At 39.5% G+C, this 19,760-nt stretch overlaps 1 protein-coding gene across 6 annotated transcripts in view; it reads left to right on the forward strand.

Moving 5' to 3' along the window:
- Positions 1 to 19,760, forward strand: part of Nox (NADPH oxidase) — a 153,938-nt gene that overhangs the window by 114,110 nt on the left and 20,068 nt on the right. For all 6 annotated transcript variants that reach the window (XM_087358028.1, XM_022076319.2, XM_022076320.2 and 3 more), the window contains one exon: positions 18,658 to 18,769. Coding sequence is in view for 5 of the 6 variants with exons in the window: in XM_022076319.2 (XP_021932011.1) it covers positions 18,658 to 18,769 (112 nt within the window). In the remaining variant the exon portion in view is untranslated. The remainder of the gene's footprint in view (positions 1 to 18,657; positions 18,770 to 19,760) is intronic.

Here is a 19,760-nt window from a genome sequence, read left to right on the forward strand (position 1 = left end):
TACTCGTGACGTTCTGCTTAATCTGTATGTATCAGGTGTAACTTCTGCAACTATTTATGCTGGCAATTACTTCAGCTACATGCAAAATGTCATCACAAATTACCCTGATGTTTAGTAATTTTCATCACCTTTTCCTCCAATTAATTTTAGTGATTACACCTGGCACTTAGGCTTAATTGAGCCGTGATTACTTGAATAATGCGCCTGATGTTCACGCCGATATTACCATGCACTAGCAATGATAACTCTGAGCTCTCACTCTTCGAAGCATATGGCCAACGTGCGGTGCAGATGTCTTCCACACGCGGTCTTTGCTATTTTGCATACCTCATTAATCTTGGTGCCCATTTATTCCATATATTGTTTCAAAGCTCATCATACATACTGCAGATGTTTCCCTCCTCGAGTAAGATCGTGTACCACGCATCAGTCAATCAGTGAGTTGTTAAATCGTTTAATTAAATAGCCAGTCATTCATTTCTCAGAAGTCATGAATGAATTTGGAAGTAGACAGAAATTATGCATCACTCTGTAATTATGTTTAGACAACTTCCCCCATTCTGAAAGATAAAAATAGGCTCATGGTATCGTCATACCCGTGTGTCTGTCTGTCTGTCTCTCTCTCTTAATACATTTCGAAGCATGTGACTATTTTGATGAAATCAGGTATGAAATTTGCAACATTTGCTTAATATCCCATTCTCTACCGCCAATATTATCAACATGGCCGCGTACGAAGTCTTAAGATGGTGGCCACACTGACACCACTTACTGTATTGCCTTGAAATTTAGTGTCGTAACAGATCCTGGAAAAATGTGCAACTTTTGTTGAGGTAATATTTTATCAAATAAGAAAATTTAAACATGGTGGCCGTGCGATATTTGCATTTGGCTTTCTGTTTGATGGCGATAGTTGATGAACTGTTGGAGATTCTCATGTCATGTAATGGGGAAACTTATTTGTTTGTTTGAAACATTTTTTGTAGTCTACAAATTAGAAGGATGGCAACAGCCATATTTTTTTATTTCACGTGGCAAATTTAATATAAGAAGTCAGAACTATTGGATTACTAAATATTAGGCTTATGATTAATAATATATAATTTATGATATTCACGCTAGGTAGATTGCATAATTTGAAGTACAAAAGACAGCCTAAGGCTTAAATCTTATAATTTTAATGTGATTGTTATGGACACAATTATTAAACTCCGTTTCTTTAAGTTATGAACTGATATCAGACCTCGATTATTGGTGTAGTATAATGACAAATAATAGCCTGGCTTCATCAAGTAGAGCCATTTAGGGTTGTTTTTAACATGCCACATGTATTTTTTTAGTCAAAATCCAATTACTAATTTTCGGCGTTTCTTTCAAATGCTTCACATTGATTTGACCACACATTGGACTATCGTATTATAATAAACACTCAGGATTAAAAAAGGCTTGTAAAAAGACTGAGAGACTGATAAATGAGAACACGTACATATAAGGAAGAAATATTCCGAACGATGTAAGGATCAGAAACCCTGAAGCACTAGAATACATAATTACTTTTTACAAAACTTCTTTTGTATTAACTTCTATCAAGATAAAAACGCCAGCCTCTCTCATTTACTATTTCGTAATTGCCTTTACACTTAAAGGGTAGGCGCTCCATTACATCAGTAAGTAGAACTGCAATGATGCAGCACCATTGATTCTTACAAGACAAACTGACAGAAAATTGAGCTATACCTTCAGATGCTAAACTAAGCCTGTTTTCCACTGGCGTTTTCAGGCGCGGTGCTTAACAAAAAATACAGGTAGTTAAAAAGGTAATCACTGTTATTTTGTGGGATCCAGTCAAAACGAAGTGAGCAGATTTGTGTTGTGTCATTTTTGTAGGGTACCTGTTGGAATCCCCATGGATTACCAACCATCCTGCGTCAGAATTTTCTTAGTTTTCCTCAGTTCATCCGGACGATCGCGTACATAGTAGGCTACTTTGTTTTATTACCGATTCTCTGAAGGGTAAATTACCGTACATTCCTGTGTGGAGCGCAGCGCACGGATGAATGCAGTTCCAACTTCGCTCTGTGATTGGCTGACTAGGATAAATGGTCACGGTAAATGAGACCGAGTCTGAGAACAGCAAACGATAACAACTTCTAGCCACACGCATACCGGTCAGACTGACTGTGATATATCGAAACTAATGAATCGTGTGATTTTCAAATTGTAGGTCTTGCCCTGACATGGTAGTGTATACGTCATACCCGTGATTTATGTAACTGGAGAACAGGGAATCTGCCTTAGTTAATTGAACTCCTCTTTCAGGCACGGCGGCAATTTAACTTTCTACTTGGCTATGTGTTCCTCTCAATCAAGATGCGATTTCACATAACCCATCTGATTGAAGAGTGTAATTTGAGAAGTGGCTTATGGAATATTTCAGAAATGGAATAATATATTTGAATGATGTTTTTTCAAAGTGAAATTCTAAATATCTGTCGTATACAAGAGCATGGTAGTCCTATGATATACGGGTAACCTGATTAAAAATTTGAAATTTCAGAATGTGGGCAAAATATATATAAGAGATGGGCTATTTGAATAGGCCTGACCTGGTTTCATAGTATAGCCCTGATCCTTACGTTTTCTGCGTCTATTGAAATTTGTGTGAGAAAATGTATCTGAAAACACAGTGGATTCTAAGAAGTGGTCTAGGATGTCTTGGAAATAGCTTGGGACGTTTGGGTAATCCAAGTACAAAGTTGTTATTACAAAATTTATCTTCAGATCTGCACCTCGAAAGTTATAAAGAATAACCTGTCTCATTAAATGCTGTGATTCTTGCATTGTATTATCTAAAGCCTTTACGGCTACTGACATTAATAAAATCTCGGCCTGTTAGCCATGTGAGTTGGTTAAAAATAACCGACGTTTCAGGGACCATCTCTGACCCTATCATCGGGGACTTTTTGTTAATGTAATTTTTGTGGTTTATTGCATAGCATTTTGGAAATAATTTTGAATATCAACGGAGTAATGAAACTTCTGATACTATGTTAATGAGTCTGGATTTATCTGTAGTATTAGTAGATGCATGTATTGTCCTAGCCTGTGCCCCTACTGTTCTCATCTTACGTCTTAGTGAAAATATATTTTGAATAATGTTGTTTCTCTTAGATAAACTGGTCTTAAGCCAGGATGTAGTAAAGTTTGTTTCAAATTTATTACCATAAAATTATATGCCTTTTAGAGAGCGGAAAACAGGTAGGAATAATTCTTAGGCTGACAGTAGTCGGTATCCTAGCAACAAAATTATGACAAACGCCCGAGGTCTGAATGTATTGTTATACCAGTCGGCTGGAAGCTGACACATTGCGCTGCTGTTCCTATTGTAGCGTTATGACTTCTGTAGTCGCCACACCCACGACATGCTGGCGAGTGAAGTGACAGGGCTCGATAGTGGTGGCTCCTCGCCAAGATAAGTGATGTGAAGCTCATTATACACCGAACCCGTGCTTTCGAATCACCGATTTTACACCACATTAGCGTTCTGGCAGGTGGCAATTAGTGACCTGTTGGCGCGGTAAATTAGCTCGCCCTAACACGTTTAATTTCGCTGCTTGAAGAATTTTGCGTCCCTCGATTTGACTAAACGGCGGGCTGATTGAAAAGGGTTTCCATTACCAGCGCAATTAGGATTTTTCTCTTTTCTGCTACGTTCAAAACTGCTCTTGGCCGCAACAGAGTTTCCTGTCAAATCGATATCGTAAGCACGGCTATCCGAGCCAACATCTGTGGTCGAAACTGCAATAGCTGTGGAGTAAATGTCTGACACTACTGAATAAAAACAAAAGGCATAAAAATTTATTTATTTTCTGTAATTAATACATCAGCAATGTAAACAGTTTCTCTGTGAAAGGGAATTAATGTGTGTATGTATTACTGCAGTTGTGAAGTACAAACGTGTTTGCGATTCGGTCGTTGCATGCATTATGATTTGTCTTGTTTGTTACGAGTTTTTTGCATAAAGTCTGCAAGTGAACGGCCCTTGTAGCCACGCCACGTGTTTTGTCTCTAAAACTTCATTTATTATCCGTACAGACTATTAAACGAAACGTGTTCGGGGCGGGTAACAGCAGGTAGCCGAAAAAGTATGCTCTGTCAGCAGGTGGCCCACTGAATTTAAAAAGAACCGGGTGCCGTGATTAACATACTGTTTCGTATTTGGGGACCACTGTTTGAATCTCAGCTGTTTACTTACTCATTCCGATAAAAGGCAGAAATATCCCTAGTATTTACAAAGTACTATGCCAGGAAGATTTGTTGCCGAGAATCAGTATTACTCGCTAATATATTGTCATTATACAGACTTCTGTTCAGGAATTGCTGATTTTTGTTACACTCTTATTCGTAGTTCGCCTCTGGCTCTGTAAATAAAGTGACTGGCTTCTGTATCCGGTGTTTGATTACTGACACTGACCGAAATTTCGTCGAACAAGTATCCAAACCATATGTGTGACGTCACCAGCCTCCATTACAGTATGCGTAATGGGTACTTTTCCTTTACTTGGGGGGGGGGGGGACATGAAGTAGACCACTCACCACCTCCAAGTGCCCAAGTTCAAAGTGCACGTTTTGCTTTTATTCCCATGCATTTCGTTTGCTAAGCACAGGCACAGCTCTGCCTTTGCCGATATTCCTAGCTCTGCTCTGCGCTGCTCTGTCTGTCTGGCAACTGTGTTACAGGCGCAGAATTAGTTGGTGTAGAATTTTATGACTCATGGTACACACAGCAGTGAGATTCACGTTATGTAAGATGTTTTATTTATGTAATTAGTGTTATTACAGTTTATGACTCAATGATGTGTAGTATTTTTACTGTTAAGTTAGAGTGAGAGGGATGATTCAAAATAAAATATAAATGTCATCCTCATCTTTACGCTGAGTACCTGTTACCACAATCGAGACTCTGATAACTGAGATGCCATAGTATAGCAATTACCAGCGAAGTGGATGAACTGTCACTACCAGTATTTAGGTATGGTTTCCCTACTCAAGGGAGCAGGGTCCTTGAGAAACTAACAATAAGTGAGATGGTCAAGAAATTCCCTGATTTGATATAGCTGGAAGATTCATTGCCGAGTCCACAAGAGCTCGACACTGGTTCGTATCCTGAGCCAAATTAATTCGTTTCCGTCACAGCCAAGTTCTTATGCGCTTTAATATTACCTCGCTTCCATGATAGTTATTTTAAATTTGTTTTGTTTTGTGTGTTGACAGTCGCAAATAATCATTGCAATTGCATCGACTTAAAGTTGATTTACCTACCATTTTCTTCCCGAAAAGTAGATTTATATCTAACGACGAGGCGCTGGTAAAATTATGCCAGACCACACGGCGCAGAAGCCCAGAAGAGAGTCACTTCACATCCGCCCCCGAGAGAACCTCAAATCTTACAATATTAATGGTGTTGGAAAACGTTGTGCGCCTCAGACTGTAGGGCAGCCTTTTATTATTGTTTTTGTTTGTAAGTTTGCAGTTCGCGTCTCTGCTCTGCAAACGTCCGGCCAGCTGCACGCCCACATACGTCCGCTTGGCATTGCAGCAAGACTGTGTTCTTGTTCTTGAGACGACTGACATACGTTAATGAATTGGTTGACAGTACGTGCGCACACGTGAGGGCATTAGCCAGCCCTGTTAATCGGTTTCATAAAGCCAATGTTCACTGAGAGAACAGGACATAAATCCGGTGTTCGTGCCTTATTGCAGCCAATTAGAGTGTGCTCCATATGAAGGGTGAATTCAGAGAAGGTCGTTTTATATAATTGCGTGCCTTGGCTCTGTATTGCCAGCATGATTCATAATTTGTGGTGCGAGAAGGGCACGTGGGTCGCATGTACAGAACCCTTAATACACCGAGATTTTTAATGAGCATAAATGTAATTATTCACTTCTTCACATTCTATAATAGTATCATTTACTTAATTTATTATAATTATTTTTCAAATATGCTAGTATATTTAGTTGCAATTTTCTTGTGTATTAACGTCCTCCGTATTAATGTATTTTATATTCTACTTGCTTTACCTTTTATCGTTTTATTGTGTTCGTGTGCTTATCTCTGTGCTGTATCTGTAATTGGCCTTCTGGCTGTTTATACAGCACACTAATAATAAAGAATTTAATTGAATTATCATCAAACAAATATAAGCCTGTTTAGGATTCGAGGTTTTCACGGTGGTGAGTATGAAGATTTCTGTCTACTGGGTTGTTCCGTCGTGTAGTCTGGTCGATGTTAACCAACGTTTCAGAGGTCATACTGCCTCCGTCATCAGGGCGATGAGTATGAAGATTTCTGTCTTCTGGGTTGTTGCGCTGTGTAGTCTGGTCGATGCTAACCAACGTTTCAGAGGTCATACTGCCTCCGTCATCAGGGCGATGAATATTCATCTGAAACGTTGTTTAACATCGACCAGACTACACAGCGCAACAACCCAGAAGACAGAAATCTTCATACTCATCGCCGTGAAAACCTCAAATCATACACGAAGTATTGTTATCGCCCCCAGCCCTACAATTTTTAACGATATTCGTTACTAAAGACTGGGCCGTAATGCAATAAGATAAACAAATACGTCCATCTGTTTCTGAACGAACTGTTTTGAGTTCCGCGACATCTTTTTTCAAACTGTTTGGCTAAAACATGAAGGCTTTTAAGTTTGAAAAGTTGTCCGTTCTGACAATGATGGATACAGATGTCCGTGTTGATTTGTCTGGGACTGTACCGCCCTCGCCTGCGGCCATTTTCTCTATCGCAACACATTATTCTGTGTTAGTGTCACACACACACACACACACAACTCAAGCAAAAGAAAATCAACACACTTTTCAATGATGCAGAACAATATCATCGTCAGCCTTGAAGGTGTAAGGTCTCCGTCGTGTCTTAAGTGGACCGCATGTTACTAGTAAGGGTCGCTACACGGAGCAGATTAGCACAGGTCATAACATAAAAGCACCAAACAGACGAATCAATAATGTTGCATAACATGTAATTTATAGTGCGGTTCAATTATTTGGGAATGAGATTATCAAATTAAGTTTCATATGTGAAGAAATTAACGTGAAAGTAAACTCGAGGAATAATTGCTACCATTTAGTTCAGGATATTTTATCTTCCCTTCTCACATCTGAATACCCAAAGATTAAAATATATTCTGTAAGGTATGTGATAACGGCTGTATCATGTTCACTATGTTGAAAGTCCTCCATTATCTGAGATATAAGCCCATTTGTTATACGCATTTCTGGAATTGGCTCTGTTATGTCTGCATGCGATTGGGTGTCATTATACTGACAGATTTGTTACTACTTTTTAAGTTTAGCATTAGTGACGACGGTTGAGATCAAATACAGGACCTTTTTAGCATACAATATGTCTTGAATTTTAATGATAATGACAGCCGGGTTTGAAGATAACATTACGTAAGCACCAAAATCTGCATCCTTAAATAGCCTAGATTTATCTTCTTTTAAAGATGGATGGTTCTTGTCTTTGCTAACGCTGAGTGTCAAGTATATGACCAAGACAGAATTGATTCACTAGACGTTAAAGTAGGTGTATGTAGTCCCATAATAGTCTCTCCAAATCAGCTAATTTTAAATTCTAAATGGTATGGACGTAAACATGTGTTTAAGTTAGATAAATTATGTGCATGCATGAATAAGATCAGGTACAAATATTTTTAGTTGGTATTTACTGAGATAAATCTGGATCAAGGCCAGAAAGACAAATTATAATCATTACTGCAACTGCAAAAATTGTCTCTTGCAAAGACCTAACCTTACCTTATTTCTTTCACGTAATGTAACTCCTAAGAGAAGTGACCCTAGCAATGTATAATTTAAGTTTAAATTAGTCAAGTTTTAAAATTATATATATATATATATATATATATATATATATATATATATATATATATATATATATATACAGGTATTCAATCCATCATGAAATGCAGCTGACTTTTCTTTAGAACGTCCCGAAAGAAACGAGTTTGTTACAAGACACCTGGCATATTCATCAGATTCAAACCATTATTAGCCAATGCTGAAAGGACAGGCGAGCCGGCCAGTGGGTCGAGGTGAGCTATTGGTGTAGTAACGCCCCCTTCTGTCTCTCCCTCTCTGATCCGCACCTGCGAAAAGCCAGACTCTTGCTTTTTTTGTTATTATTCAGTCTCGTTGGCAGTGAGAGGTTGATATCGCGTCTGAACTCTATGTGACGAACTGGGTCGCTAAATAACACATTACTCACGCGAGACTGCAACCCGCCTTCTTACCGCTAACTTAACGGCGCTCTATCAACTATATAAACCATTTAACTTCAATGCATCCTCGGCTTATTTAAAGCCCCTCTCATAGCCACATAATTCTGACAGCGCTTAATGAGGTGGGAAGGCGATCATGAATGTTGAGTAGGTAAGAACTTGGAAAGGCTGGTCGTGGCACATTTGAGATAATATCCAGCCATTCGCCTGTAGGGTAAGGAAATCCACAAAAAAGGGAAGTTTGTGCGGATGGTAATCTGGCCGGGATTCGAACTGGACACTTCCCAAATACATTTATAGAGCGTTACGGTTGCCGATGACTTCTTAACATTTTACAACCGAAACTGTTGGCTACAAAAATTGTCTGTCCAACATATATTTGCTTGTAATGCCGTTTTTTTAGCGAGTCAACTGTTTTTTGAAGATTCTGCCGTTGTCAATTTTGACATAAGAACAGCGATGTTCACTTGATGGCAGAGTAACTGACCTTGAGCTAAATTAATCACGAAGTAACTCACGGGTGTGTATGAAATATTTGCTTGTCTTGTCCTCGTCGATCTGTATGTCTGTCTGTCTGTCAGCATCGAATTATTTGTTTAGAAATCTTGCGCTTAAAGCTATAGGACGAATTTTGGTTTGGTCACAAAATTTTAGGTTAAGACCAGTATTTTTATTAAACACGAGTCATCATAAAATAGTACAATCATAAATACAGATATCATTAAGACACAAGATCTAACCAAGACCATTTATTTTAGTTCGTCCGTGCGTTGTGTTCTTACTGATTCAAATGTCATCTTTTTCCGTATCTCCATTCTCCTACTCGTACAAAGTGTTGTTTTGTAACTGAGCGGAGCCCCTTGCTGCGTCTTTACCAGTCATTTGAGAGAGATATATGGGTTGCATATACTGCAGGCAGTAACAGAGGCATGACGTATAAACAAACGTACAGGCAGCGATTATTTAAGGTGTTGAAAACAAAATTCCAAATATATCGAGTTACGTTATTAATTTTAAATGTCTGATAACTTACCCGATGAACACAGTAGAAATTCTCCAGGACACAACCAAACCCATCGTAAAACACAACCTTATCTAACCTATCCTCAACAACCTACCCTTACCTTACCTAACTAAACCTAACATAACCCGCTAATGTGACCGCCTCGAAAGCCTAATCATTGAAGTTAGCAACTTTTGATAAGTGGTGTCGCGGTAAGATCCATTAAGAATTTCATGGAAAGTGACCACTTCATTCAAAAGTTGTTAGAGCAAACGCTTACCGCAAGGCTGTTATTTTGAATCGCAGTAGGTCGGGCGGTGTCCAAAATGCTTTCTCCCCCCTGCCCCCCCCCCCCCCCCCCGCGGTAAGCGGTTCCTTTACGAGAGACAGCCGGCCCCCTGGTGAGTGAGACAAGTGTTCTGATGAGGCAAAACTATACAGAGAGGCGTGGGACATAATTACTACGCGGGAGGTCAGAGGTGTCCATATCGGGATTCAAACCTTAGCCGGATAAGTAAGAGAGCACGGACCTCCCTCCTAGGCCGTTCGGTTTTCATATCAGGACGATCTGTTTTATAATTTTTAATTGTCTGAGCTGTAGTCAGAGGTCTTTTTGTTGCCATTCTTTTCCTTTCCATTATATCGCTGACGAATACAGCCCGCTGTCTTTGACAGTAACAAAGAACACAAAGTTCCGGGACATACATTCACAGGCTTCCTTATTTGAACCTCTCACTGTTGGTACAGCGTCCTCCTGTAGGTGTCTGTCGATTGTGGTCTTCTGCGTTGTGACGCCTTGTAGTCTTTCAGGTGGCTGCTACCAGCGCATTTCTTCTTCGCCATGAGAACCTCAAATCTAATTTAATTGTGTGTGTCTGTACGAAATGTACACCTAGACCACGACAGCTTCTCTAAAATGTTCGATTCATCATATACAGCTACCCTCTCGTTTGACACTGGTGTCTGTAGTTGATGCAGGATTATTGAACAACCTAAGATTAAGGAACTGCATTATTTTTCTTTCGTACGTATTATAAACTCAGCGATTTGTAACATTGAAGCTTGTAACTAACCTGAGATGAAAGTGCGCTTGTAAACTGCAGTATGTGCTTATATGTGAAAGTAAGCACTATATTGAAATAGAATATGAGATTATCGTGTGAAGGACTGGGATTCTTACAAATATGCCTACGGGCACAGAACGGCTCCAGAATGCAAAACATTCAGTCATTTTGTGAACTACCGAATCATTTTATAGGCAACACCATCAGAACACCTCCAATCACAAGCCAAGTGCTTCTATTTCGCACGTGTCATCTCTCAGAACAATGAAATTACTTTGTAGCACTTGATTGTAGCTTCATTCATAACGAGGTTCCGTTGTTTAAAAGAAATCCGTGTCACATTATGTTTTTGCTAACTTTCTTATCGTATTTGGTTTGATCTTGTGATTTTTCTGCTAATTCTCAGAAGTGCAAGGCTTTGTTAAATAATGTTCCAATATTCGATACCTACCTCAAATAAGACAAGCTTCCTGTTAGCGATATTTTGAATTGTAATTGTCGGTTATTCTAAGAATCAAACTTAGATTCTTAATTTGTTAGTTATTTAAAAAAGAAACTAACTGTGTTTGTCTACGGAAGTGATTTCTCTCGCAGGTTCTCGATACTGCCTAATGTGGCATGAATGATGTGAATGTTTCAGATAACTTCATAATGACGCAGCAAGTATTTGTCAAATGTTTCTTTGATATTGATCAGAATATTAATGGGTTACTATTCGCTTCTTGTATTCTCACTGTGAAGTTATCTCTGTTAGAAAATTGAAGTGCATCTCGCTATCAGCAACTTCTCAGAACAGTCGCTTCATGTATTTCGCCTGTAGCGGGCCTTTTAGGTATTTTCGGTATGAGTAAGTTAAGCTACAGCGAAGGCCCGAAGCAGTGAACGTAATTGCACCTACCTCGCACACAGACGTCGTCTCTGTCCTGTGTCGTTTATTGAGTTCTGTACGCTAAAAGCGATCGGCAGGATATTACCTTGAAACAGGTTTTAACAGCTTGCTGCCCATCTTTCGAACTTCATTGAACCTTTATGCTGTTATATCATTCAACCTCTGAAGTTGATGCATCTTCGTTAAATAGTCACAATCTATCTATGGAATGAAAACGTCCAGAAATAAAGTTTACCGTTTACCTCCATCTAGAACTAATATCTGTAACTCTACGTTTTTCATTTCTCTTACTGTCTGGCCACGTTGTACCTCGGGTTCAACTTCTCATTGGCTTATAATTTGGATGATTAAACTGTCTTTTGCATTATTTATCATCAAAATCGCTCATCAACCCTCTTTCTATTTGCAACCCCTGACCTGAAGTAAGTAATTAGGTGGTCAAAAACTGTTGATCCAGAGTTACTGACGTCTGTGGTACAAAGATTAATGGCGTCTAAGTCGCTGAGGTTATAGGCCCCTTAATTTAGATCCACGCTGTCACTTTATCTTGTTCTAGGAGCGGTCTTAACGGCAGCAGTGCATGCTTCATAAATGCGAGAAATAATCTTTGCCTCTTCCGTCCTTCTTCTATATTGCAGATCATTAAGGCAGGACGCATTCGATTGTGGGCGAGGAGATGGTATCTGTACTTATTATCCCTTGTTAGAGATCTGTGTAGATCTGTTTCGGCGATACCGGTGGTCCTTACCCACAATGCCGCCTCATATTATTGGACCCTGCAGTGCAGAAGAATTAGACGCAGCAGCTGCCCCTAGGGACAGGCCACCCGCACTTCATTCAGCTGTGTGTTGCGATCACAAAAGGGAAAAATCCAAATTTATGTTCCATCTCGTGTAAAATTGCCTCCAAGTGAAAATTATTTGTATCTTTTGTAGAACGTTTTGTTGTTAAGATGAGTCGAATGATAGCATTGTTCATGGATTATGGATCATCTGCATTCCAACGCACGGGAAGCAAATGTTTCATTTTCGTTGTTATACTTCAGTAGAACTCGAAAGGCATGCATTATCTCTGGCGTTCGTTTCTATACCACAGCCTACATTCAACTTTACTTGTTCCTTATTCTGTGTTTTATACTTACTAGAATTCTTGAAGTTCTAGTCTGTTTGAAGCAGCGTTAACGAGTCTCGGTCATATTCGGGAAGTTCTCTTTTGGAATCGTAGCAAGAGACCGGTCTTAACGTCTTAAGATTCTTATATGGTTTGTCTGTAACAGATTGACTTTTAACGGAGAATTGAAATGGACTGTGGAAGAAATCGTGTGTGTGTAACTTCACGGATTGATAGAAAGCACAAAAATCGACCAAAATCCGTATCGATTGTCTCCTGAACACCAAGTAGGAGAACCGGGCCGTGTCCCCACACATTTTAATTTACTATGCAATTGATGTAATGCCGTTAAATGATCTAGAAGGACTTAGGAAAAGATCAGAATTACTTAATCGCATTACGCTACGTTTTCTATGACAATACCTTGCTTCGCACTTTGCTGCATACGTACGATAAACCAGAGGAGCAGTTCTTCGGCCGGCCGCCATGAGAAGGCAGTTCTGCTGTCACGAGGCCTATATTCTGGTACAACAAGAACGATTATGATTCCTGTTTGAGGAGATTAAACGATTTTTATAGTAACTTGTCGATAAATCAGGCGCACTGTTTCTGATCGAGGAAGGGGCTCCCGCGACTTTGTTACCGACATACGTATTCATGAGATGAGTCAGCATTCTTTGTACAGCGTATAAATACAGAACTGTGCCCCATGGACAAGCGTTTGTATAGGGTTGGCCCTTTCAAGCACTGACAAGTCTTCTCAATCAAAATATTAATATTAAAATTCTGTCGTCATTATTCAAGGTGTTTCCTGATGGTCCATCTTACGCTGGTCCTTTGTCACATTGGCGCGGCGCGATCTGGAGTTGTGGACGGAAGAGAGGGTCTCCAGATATTCAGGGCATCTATAAGTATATCGAATAAGGAGTTGAGGAAAGCCGACAAGGGGTGGTACTCCAGCGGGTTGCATGGGGGGCTTACAGGTCCTCACCGTAAAGATGAAAATGTTATCCTCAGTGATAACTTCCGTTTCAAGTGTCTGAAACAGACTGTTTTGTGGTTTTGTAGAGGTTTATGACAACTATTAATTTACCAGAATTAATAATAATATTACACTGTACAATTTTCGTTTTATGTGATACATTTTATATACATGACGTTTCGGGATTATATTCTATTCCAGTCTTCACCTGATTGGTTGCCATTAATACTGACAGATTTGTTAATACTTTTTTATTGATTTGTACGTATAATTTCTGCCGCTCCCGTTCGAATTTATGTTTGTCGTTTTGTATTGTTCTCCCTTGTACTATCGCGAGATCTAACTCATTAGAATAATCCGTACTCCACTTATGGCCTCGTCATTTGACCGAGAGTCCCACCCGTTAAATTGCAATCATTTAACTCCATTATATGTTCCTTTTATTGTTTTGTCACGTCCATTGAACTGCATATCCCTTCATCTTTCCTTCGTAATCTTGTCATCCAAGCAATACTACTCTCCCGGTACACTAGCTCTTATTTCAATTTCAGCCAAAGACCAATCCAACTCGCAAAATGGATGTCCTTGTAGATGTTAACTCATGTAATAGAATGCCACATACAACGTTGATAATTGTGGGAAACAGAACGTTTGGGAGCTGAAGGACTTAGTTCATTCCTCAATGTGAGTGACCGTAGTTTTTGACTAGGTCTTCAGAGCCTCGTTGTACGGATGGAATAAGTGATTGAAGGCGGCATTATAATTTAATTCATAGAGTGCGCAGTGTTTACAGGAGCTTCGTTTAATCCTATATTTCGGGAAGTGAGGGATTACGTCCATCCACGGAATAGGTGATTGATAATTTCTTCCTCATCCAATCAACTGGGCTTGGCTGTAGTAACAGAGTGAAGGAAGATAAATATCTCAATGGCACACAGTTTACGATAATATGCTATTCGCTCAGCTGGTCAAATTCCCCCTCCCTTTTTTCAGTCCGACGTTGCATCGTTACCCCATCATTGGATATTGTCCTGAGCCAGTTGAATCCAGTCCACATTCTATTTATTTAATAACCATTTTAATATTGCCCCTAAACCTCTCCACGTGGTATACTTCCTTTAGTTGTTCCGACTAAAATTTTGTATGCATTTTGCGTCTCCCATGTGTGTGTTAACTGGCCGGCTCTTTTTTTAGACAGGCCCTACTCTTCAAAATGTACGCTTTGCAACATATCCTACCAAAGGTCATGTAACAGTAGAATTGATAAATCCGGCTCTTGTTATGGAGGTCACGTGACTTGTGGAGTATTATAGGGCGGGGGGATTGAGATGTCATATCTATGTTGTTCCAGCGCACTGCATTGTATTGTCTGTTACGTTGACCAATCTGATCAGCGAGGAACATAAAACATCATATGGAAATTGAGCTGTTCATATGTACACGTTCAGTCAAAACAGCTTGGACAGTTGACGTCTGGTGCCAGTGTTTGTAGTATGACGTGGTCTGTCCATCTCCGATGGAAGATGGGGAAAATTTGTCGGCAGACGCAAAATTTTTCGTGCAATACCTTGTGATAATGTAACATTTAAGGGACACTTAGGAGATACTTAGGGGTAAATGGAGACATTATTAAAATGTATCTTGTATAATGTGAAGCTTTCTGCGACGAATGTCGTCAATAAAATCTAAATCTTAGTCGTGTTAGATGATTAAAACTTGCCGTGAGGATGAGGATAGAGATGGTCCTCGAAACGTCGGCAAGAAGATTTTATTAAAATGTATCTTACAAAAGCGTTTTTGAGGAGGCTTTTTCGTTCAGGGTAAGGTACAGAGGATTAATAAAGAGTGTTGCTCCTGCTGTTGCATATATTTCTATATATTCTGTAATAAATGCAATGGTTTAACTAGTTTGAATGTTTAATTTATCCTTATTTTCAGCAGTTGCACCAATATATATATATTTCTCCATGTTACTCTCTTTGGAATTATTTACGTCAGATGCATATGTCATTACATCTTACGATATTGAGATATCTGTCCTTATTCTGAACTGCGTGTCATATTTGGTGCGGAATTTGCTTCTCTGTTGCGCATGATCGATGTACAGCCGAGGCTGCCACATCACCTTCCCATTCATAAGTTCTCCTCTGGACAGACAGAGTTCCTTTATTTAAAACCACATAATTTTGTATGCATTCGCATGCGCGTTACATGCCTATCCTATTGTCCTATTTTAATCACTCTGTTCATGGTAACGAAGAATATAAACCATGAAAGACAATGCCAAGTGATTTCTTCTGTCCTTCTGAGAGTTCAAGACCTTTCATTTCAAATATTCTTCTCAACCTTTTTGTTTCTATAACATTCGGTTTTTGTAACTAACTTCATGAAAAAGAATCTCTGAGTAGCTAATAGTTTCTCAGATAGCCAATAAATTTCCCGTCATTTATGGAACTTTAATGTTCATTACGTGCTCACAACAGCCAATTGCTGAATCTTACCTGAGACAGAATGAACCAGTCCACACACACACCCTCGTGCCCTTTTTGTTTAGTGTCAGTTTTAATAACATTATTTATTATATGAATGTCTATACATGTCGTCTTTCCCATTCCTTCTGCATGTCTGCCCCATGCCATTCTTCTTAACTTGATCATCTTAGCTGTATTTGGTGAAGAGCGCAAACTTTGAATCTCCATATTACACAGTTACATCCAGATTCACATTACTTCCGCCGTGGCTGACATTCTGTTCTCAAACTTACTCACTCTGTGTTCTACCCTGGCGGTGAGAGATGAGATTCAACGCCCAGGTTATATTCTTACTGAAAAAAGAAAATCTAGGCTTCGTAATATACCTTACACGGGAAACTCCTGATATACGTTCATAAATTGTGGTTTCAATTAACTAAATACAATATCCACATCGCTTTCAAATCTAAACCCGTTCATAATTACGCAAATTAGAAAGAAGTTTGTGATTGTTATAGAAATAACAAGAGCCTGAAATCACTGAACTAGCATTACATATAAATTAGTATCGTAGCGACACAATATTAAGGACAGTATTTTGCTTTACATAGGATTTCCTGCAGAAATGTTGATGTTGACTGTACATGCTTTTTTTTTTTACTCTGTATTCATGCTTCCCATCTGATCAGCTTGCGTGTAAAGGTTTTCGGTATTAGGTCCCTTGCAAATAAATTCTAATCCTCTTTAGACCTCTCGTACCTAATTTGCATTGTGAATGTAACGATCCACTTGATATTGACGCTTTGAACCACTAGGAGGTTATCTGTTGCTTGCTCAATCCGATCCGAATTATAGTTTCATTGTTCTGCTTAAACCTGCTAATTATATCTCCTTTGGACGAAGTCCAACAGTTTTTATCTTCATCTGTGTGAAGTAAAATGTATTTGGTTACTCATTTTGTAATGAAAATATGATAATGGTTATACTGTAACAGCTTGTCTTTACATTGTATTGTGCAACAGAAACATGTTCTGTTTAACTGATTGAAGATTAACTTAATATAGATTTGTCAGAGTCGGCCGTATGAAATTTCATGGCCCGTGCTCATAATGATTATTTTGTCGTGTTAACAAAACGTAAGGCACTATATTGATTTCGTGACCATATATTTCACAGCTGTATGAATTTATTGGACGAGATCTCACTAGACCTGTAGGCTTATGTTATTCTGATACATATAACTTAGAACGTGTTCATTAATCAATTATCTACTGAATAGACCTACAGTTGTGAGATTTAAGGTTCTCCGCAGGCCTACGTTGAGACAGATCAAAGTCACCTTCGTATATAGATACCGTTTCACTGTCCAACTTTACTTTAATTAAATACGTATTATATTGGCCACATTTTATGAAAACTCAAAACAACTGGTAAACTGATAAAACCGCTGTTAAATACCGATGAAAGCGAGGACCTGCTGGGTTTCCATACATTATAGAGACCTTTGCATGACAGAGCACGTCTGGGAGATGTTCTACCACTAATACATGAACATGGGCAGAAAAAACAATGGCTGCAGAACAAGCGAGTGTACACATTTACAAGAGGTGTTTCTATCCATCAGCTGAATCGAGAGGGTTCATGTTTCATGTGTGCATTGTTCCTGTCTTTCGAAAGCTCGCCTTTTTGTGTCGACTTATTTATCTTGCTGGCTGGAATAACAGGAGCATGCTTTCTAGTTAGCACCTCAAGGGCAGCTTCTGGCCTCCTGATACTACGGATGGAAGTCCATCTACAATTGCTAAGCCTTGACCGACAACTCTTTTCGTCTTGTCCTAAGAGCCTTCTTTCTCAGCTCAGCTGAAAGGAAAAAGTGATGTCAAGTCTGCCGCCGTGAAGCGAAGTGTGAATATTTTACAGGCACTCAGTTTTTTAACTAACTCTTTGGGAGTAGGGCAAAAACGACTAATGCCAAAACGTTCCAGCAGACACGATCCTCAGCCAGCGCTCTCCGTCTCCCGTCTTCATAATAGTCCCCTGCCACCTTCTTGAGCTCCCAAGGAGTTTCCCCACCAAAATTTTCCTACCGATATGTATTTCTTTTCCCCTCTCCGAGCTGTTACTTCATTCCACGTCCACTTCCTGAATGCCTCTGTCTTAACTATAGTAGACGCAGTATTCTGAATTTTTGGCATAATTATTTTATTTTAGGCCCAAGTATTTATTTCCCTGAGCACCTTGTTTTCAAAACTTGTAGGTAATTTTTATTCTTCCCTAACAGCAAGAGGCTGAGTTTTACAGCCACACAAAAACAATTACATATCTAATTTCGATCTGTAGTGTGTTGCAAAGGAAACGAATAACCGAATTGATTGTTCTTATTTTTTATTATGAATCTCATTTCTTTGTTAATGTTGTTCCCAGATAAATTTCGAAACGAGAAAAACATGTAGGCTACTCGTATAATTAATTACACTGTTGTTTCCTTTTCGACGGGTTTACACCCACGAAGTTAATGAAATTGTAGTTTATCGTCACATGAAGTCGTTGTTATTTCTAACTGCTCTACATCTCGCAGACATCTTTTGGAGGAGAGCCGGTCTCTTTATTTGCCGTGTCCACAGCACGCAGAACTTCGGAATACTAATCGCGACACCATGACATCGCTTCTTGGAATAAATGATCCAGAGAATGAGCACCAACGCACTAGGCAAAAATGGTGACACCATTATTTTCCCAGGGAAAATTATTTTCAGTTTAACTGGTTGTGACTCTTAACGTGTCGCTTACCTTGGTCTCTATTTTTTGTTTCAGGGACGAGAAACAGATAGATTTTGCCGAGCAAGTGGAGAGTGTTGCCTACGTGCTGTGTGGTGACGGCGCCATTACGCTTGAAAAGTTCTACCAGATTTTTCAGGCAAAAGGAGTAAGTTACAAATCTACGAAAATATTTGTTTGTTAGGTGAGACTTCAGGTTCTTACGGTGACTAGTATGAAGATGGCTGTCTTCTGGGGTGTTCGCCATGTTGTGTGCTACATATTGACCGACGTTTCAGAAGTGCTTACCGCCTCCATCATCAGGGCGATAACTCATCTGTAGAATATAATTAAAACTTAAAAACCTGAATGTCTTTTATATTCAAGGGAAGAAGTGAAAAGAGGTCCATAACTTGTCAGTATTCTGGATACAAACATATCCTTCTCCAGGACGAAAGTGTTTGTCGCCCTGAGAACCTCAGATGTTATAGGTTAATTATTTGTTCTCAGAAATTCGACATAATTTTAGTGACGAGAATTGTACGGCTTTAGATTTTTGAATCTGAACTATTCGCTTGTACAAATTGTCGAGACCATGAATTTTCTTCCGTTCGTCAGCATTATTAACGCTACAGATAAGATAAGTCAATCTGAATTATTTTTCTGAGGATACACGTGCTCACAGAGGTACATTCAGCTTCAGGAACGTAATCGCCAAGTAATTCAGCCTTCGGTGCTCTTCTACAGGTTGTCGTCATTTGTCTAGATCGAGTAACCCTATACTCCGTTTTGGATATCCTCCATCACTGCCAAGTTCCGGCGGTCCTCCATACAAATGATTTCCCACCACAGTGTAGGCGTTGTGACCATCACGAGCTTTGATTATCATGCGAGGGTGATATTCCGTTCTAATGGCCAGATGGCAAGTTACAAAAACAAAACACTACACCAGCTTCATGGAACATGGAGCCAAGGATAATTTCTTAGAGTTGTCTGTGATGAGAATATTTAGAGCTAAGAGGGATTTATTGAGCCGGGATAGCTCAGTCAGTATAGTGACTGGCTACGGGCTGGACGACCGGGGTTCAATCCCCGACGGGGGCAGAGGATTTTTCCTCTAGCCTCTGCGTCCAGACCGGCTCTGGGGCCCACCCAGCCTC

This window comes from Zootermopsis nevadensis, unplaced genomic scaffold (genome assembly GCF_977971745.1).
Source record: "Zootermopsis nevadensis isolate Lab colony 2312 unplaced genomic scaffold, Znev_1.0 Znev_ptg000029l, whole genome shotgun sequence".
In the NCBI taxonomy this organism is placed as follows: domain Eukaryota; kingdom Metazoa; phylum Arthropoda; class Insecta; order Blattodea; family Termopsidae; genus Zootermopsis; species Zootermopsis nevadensis.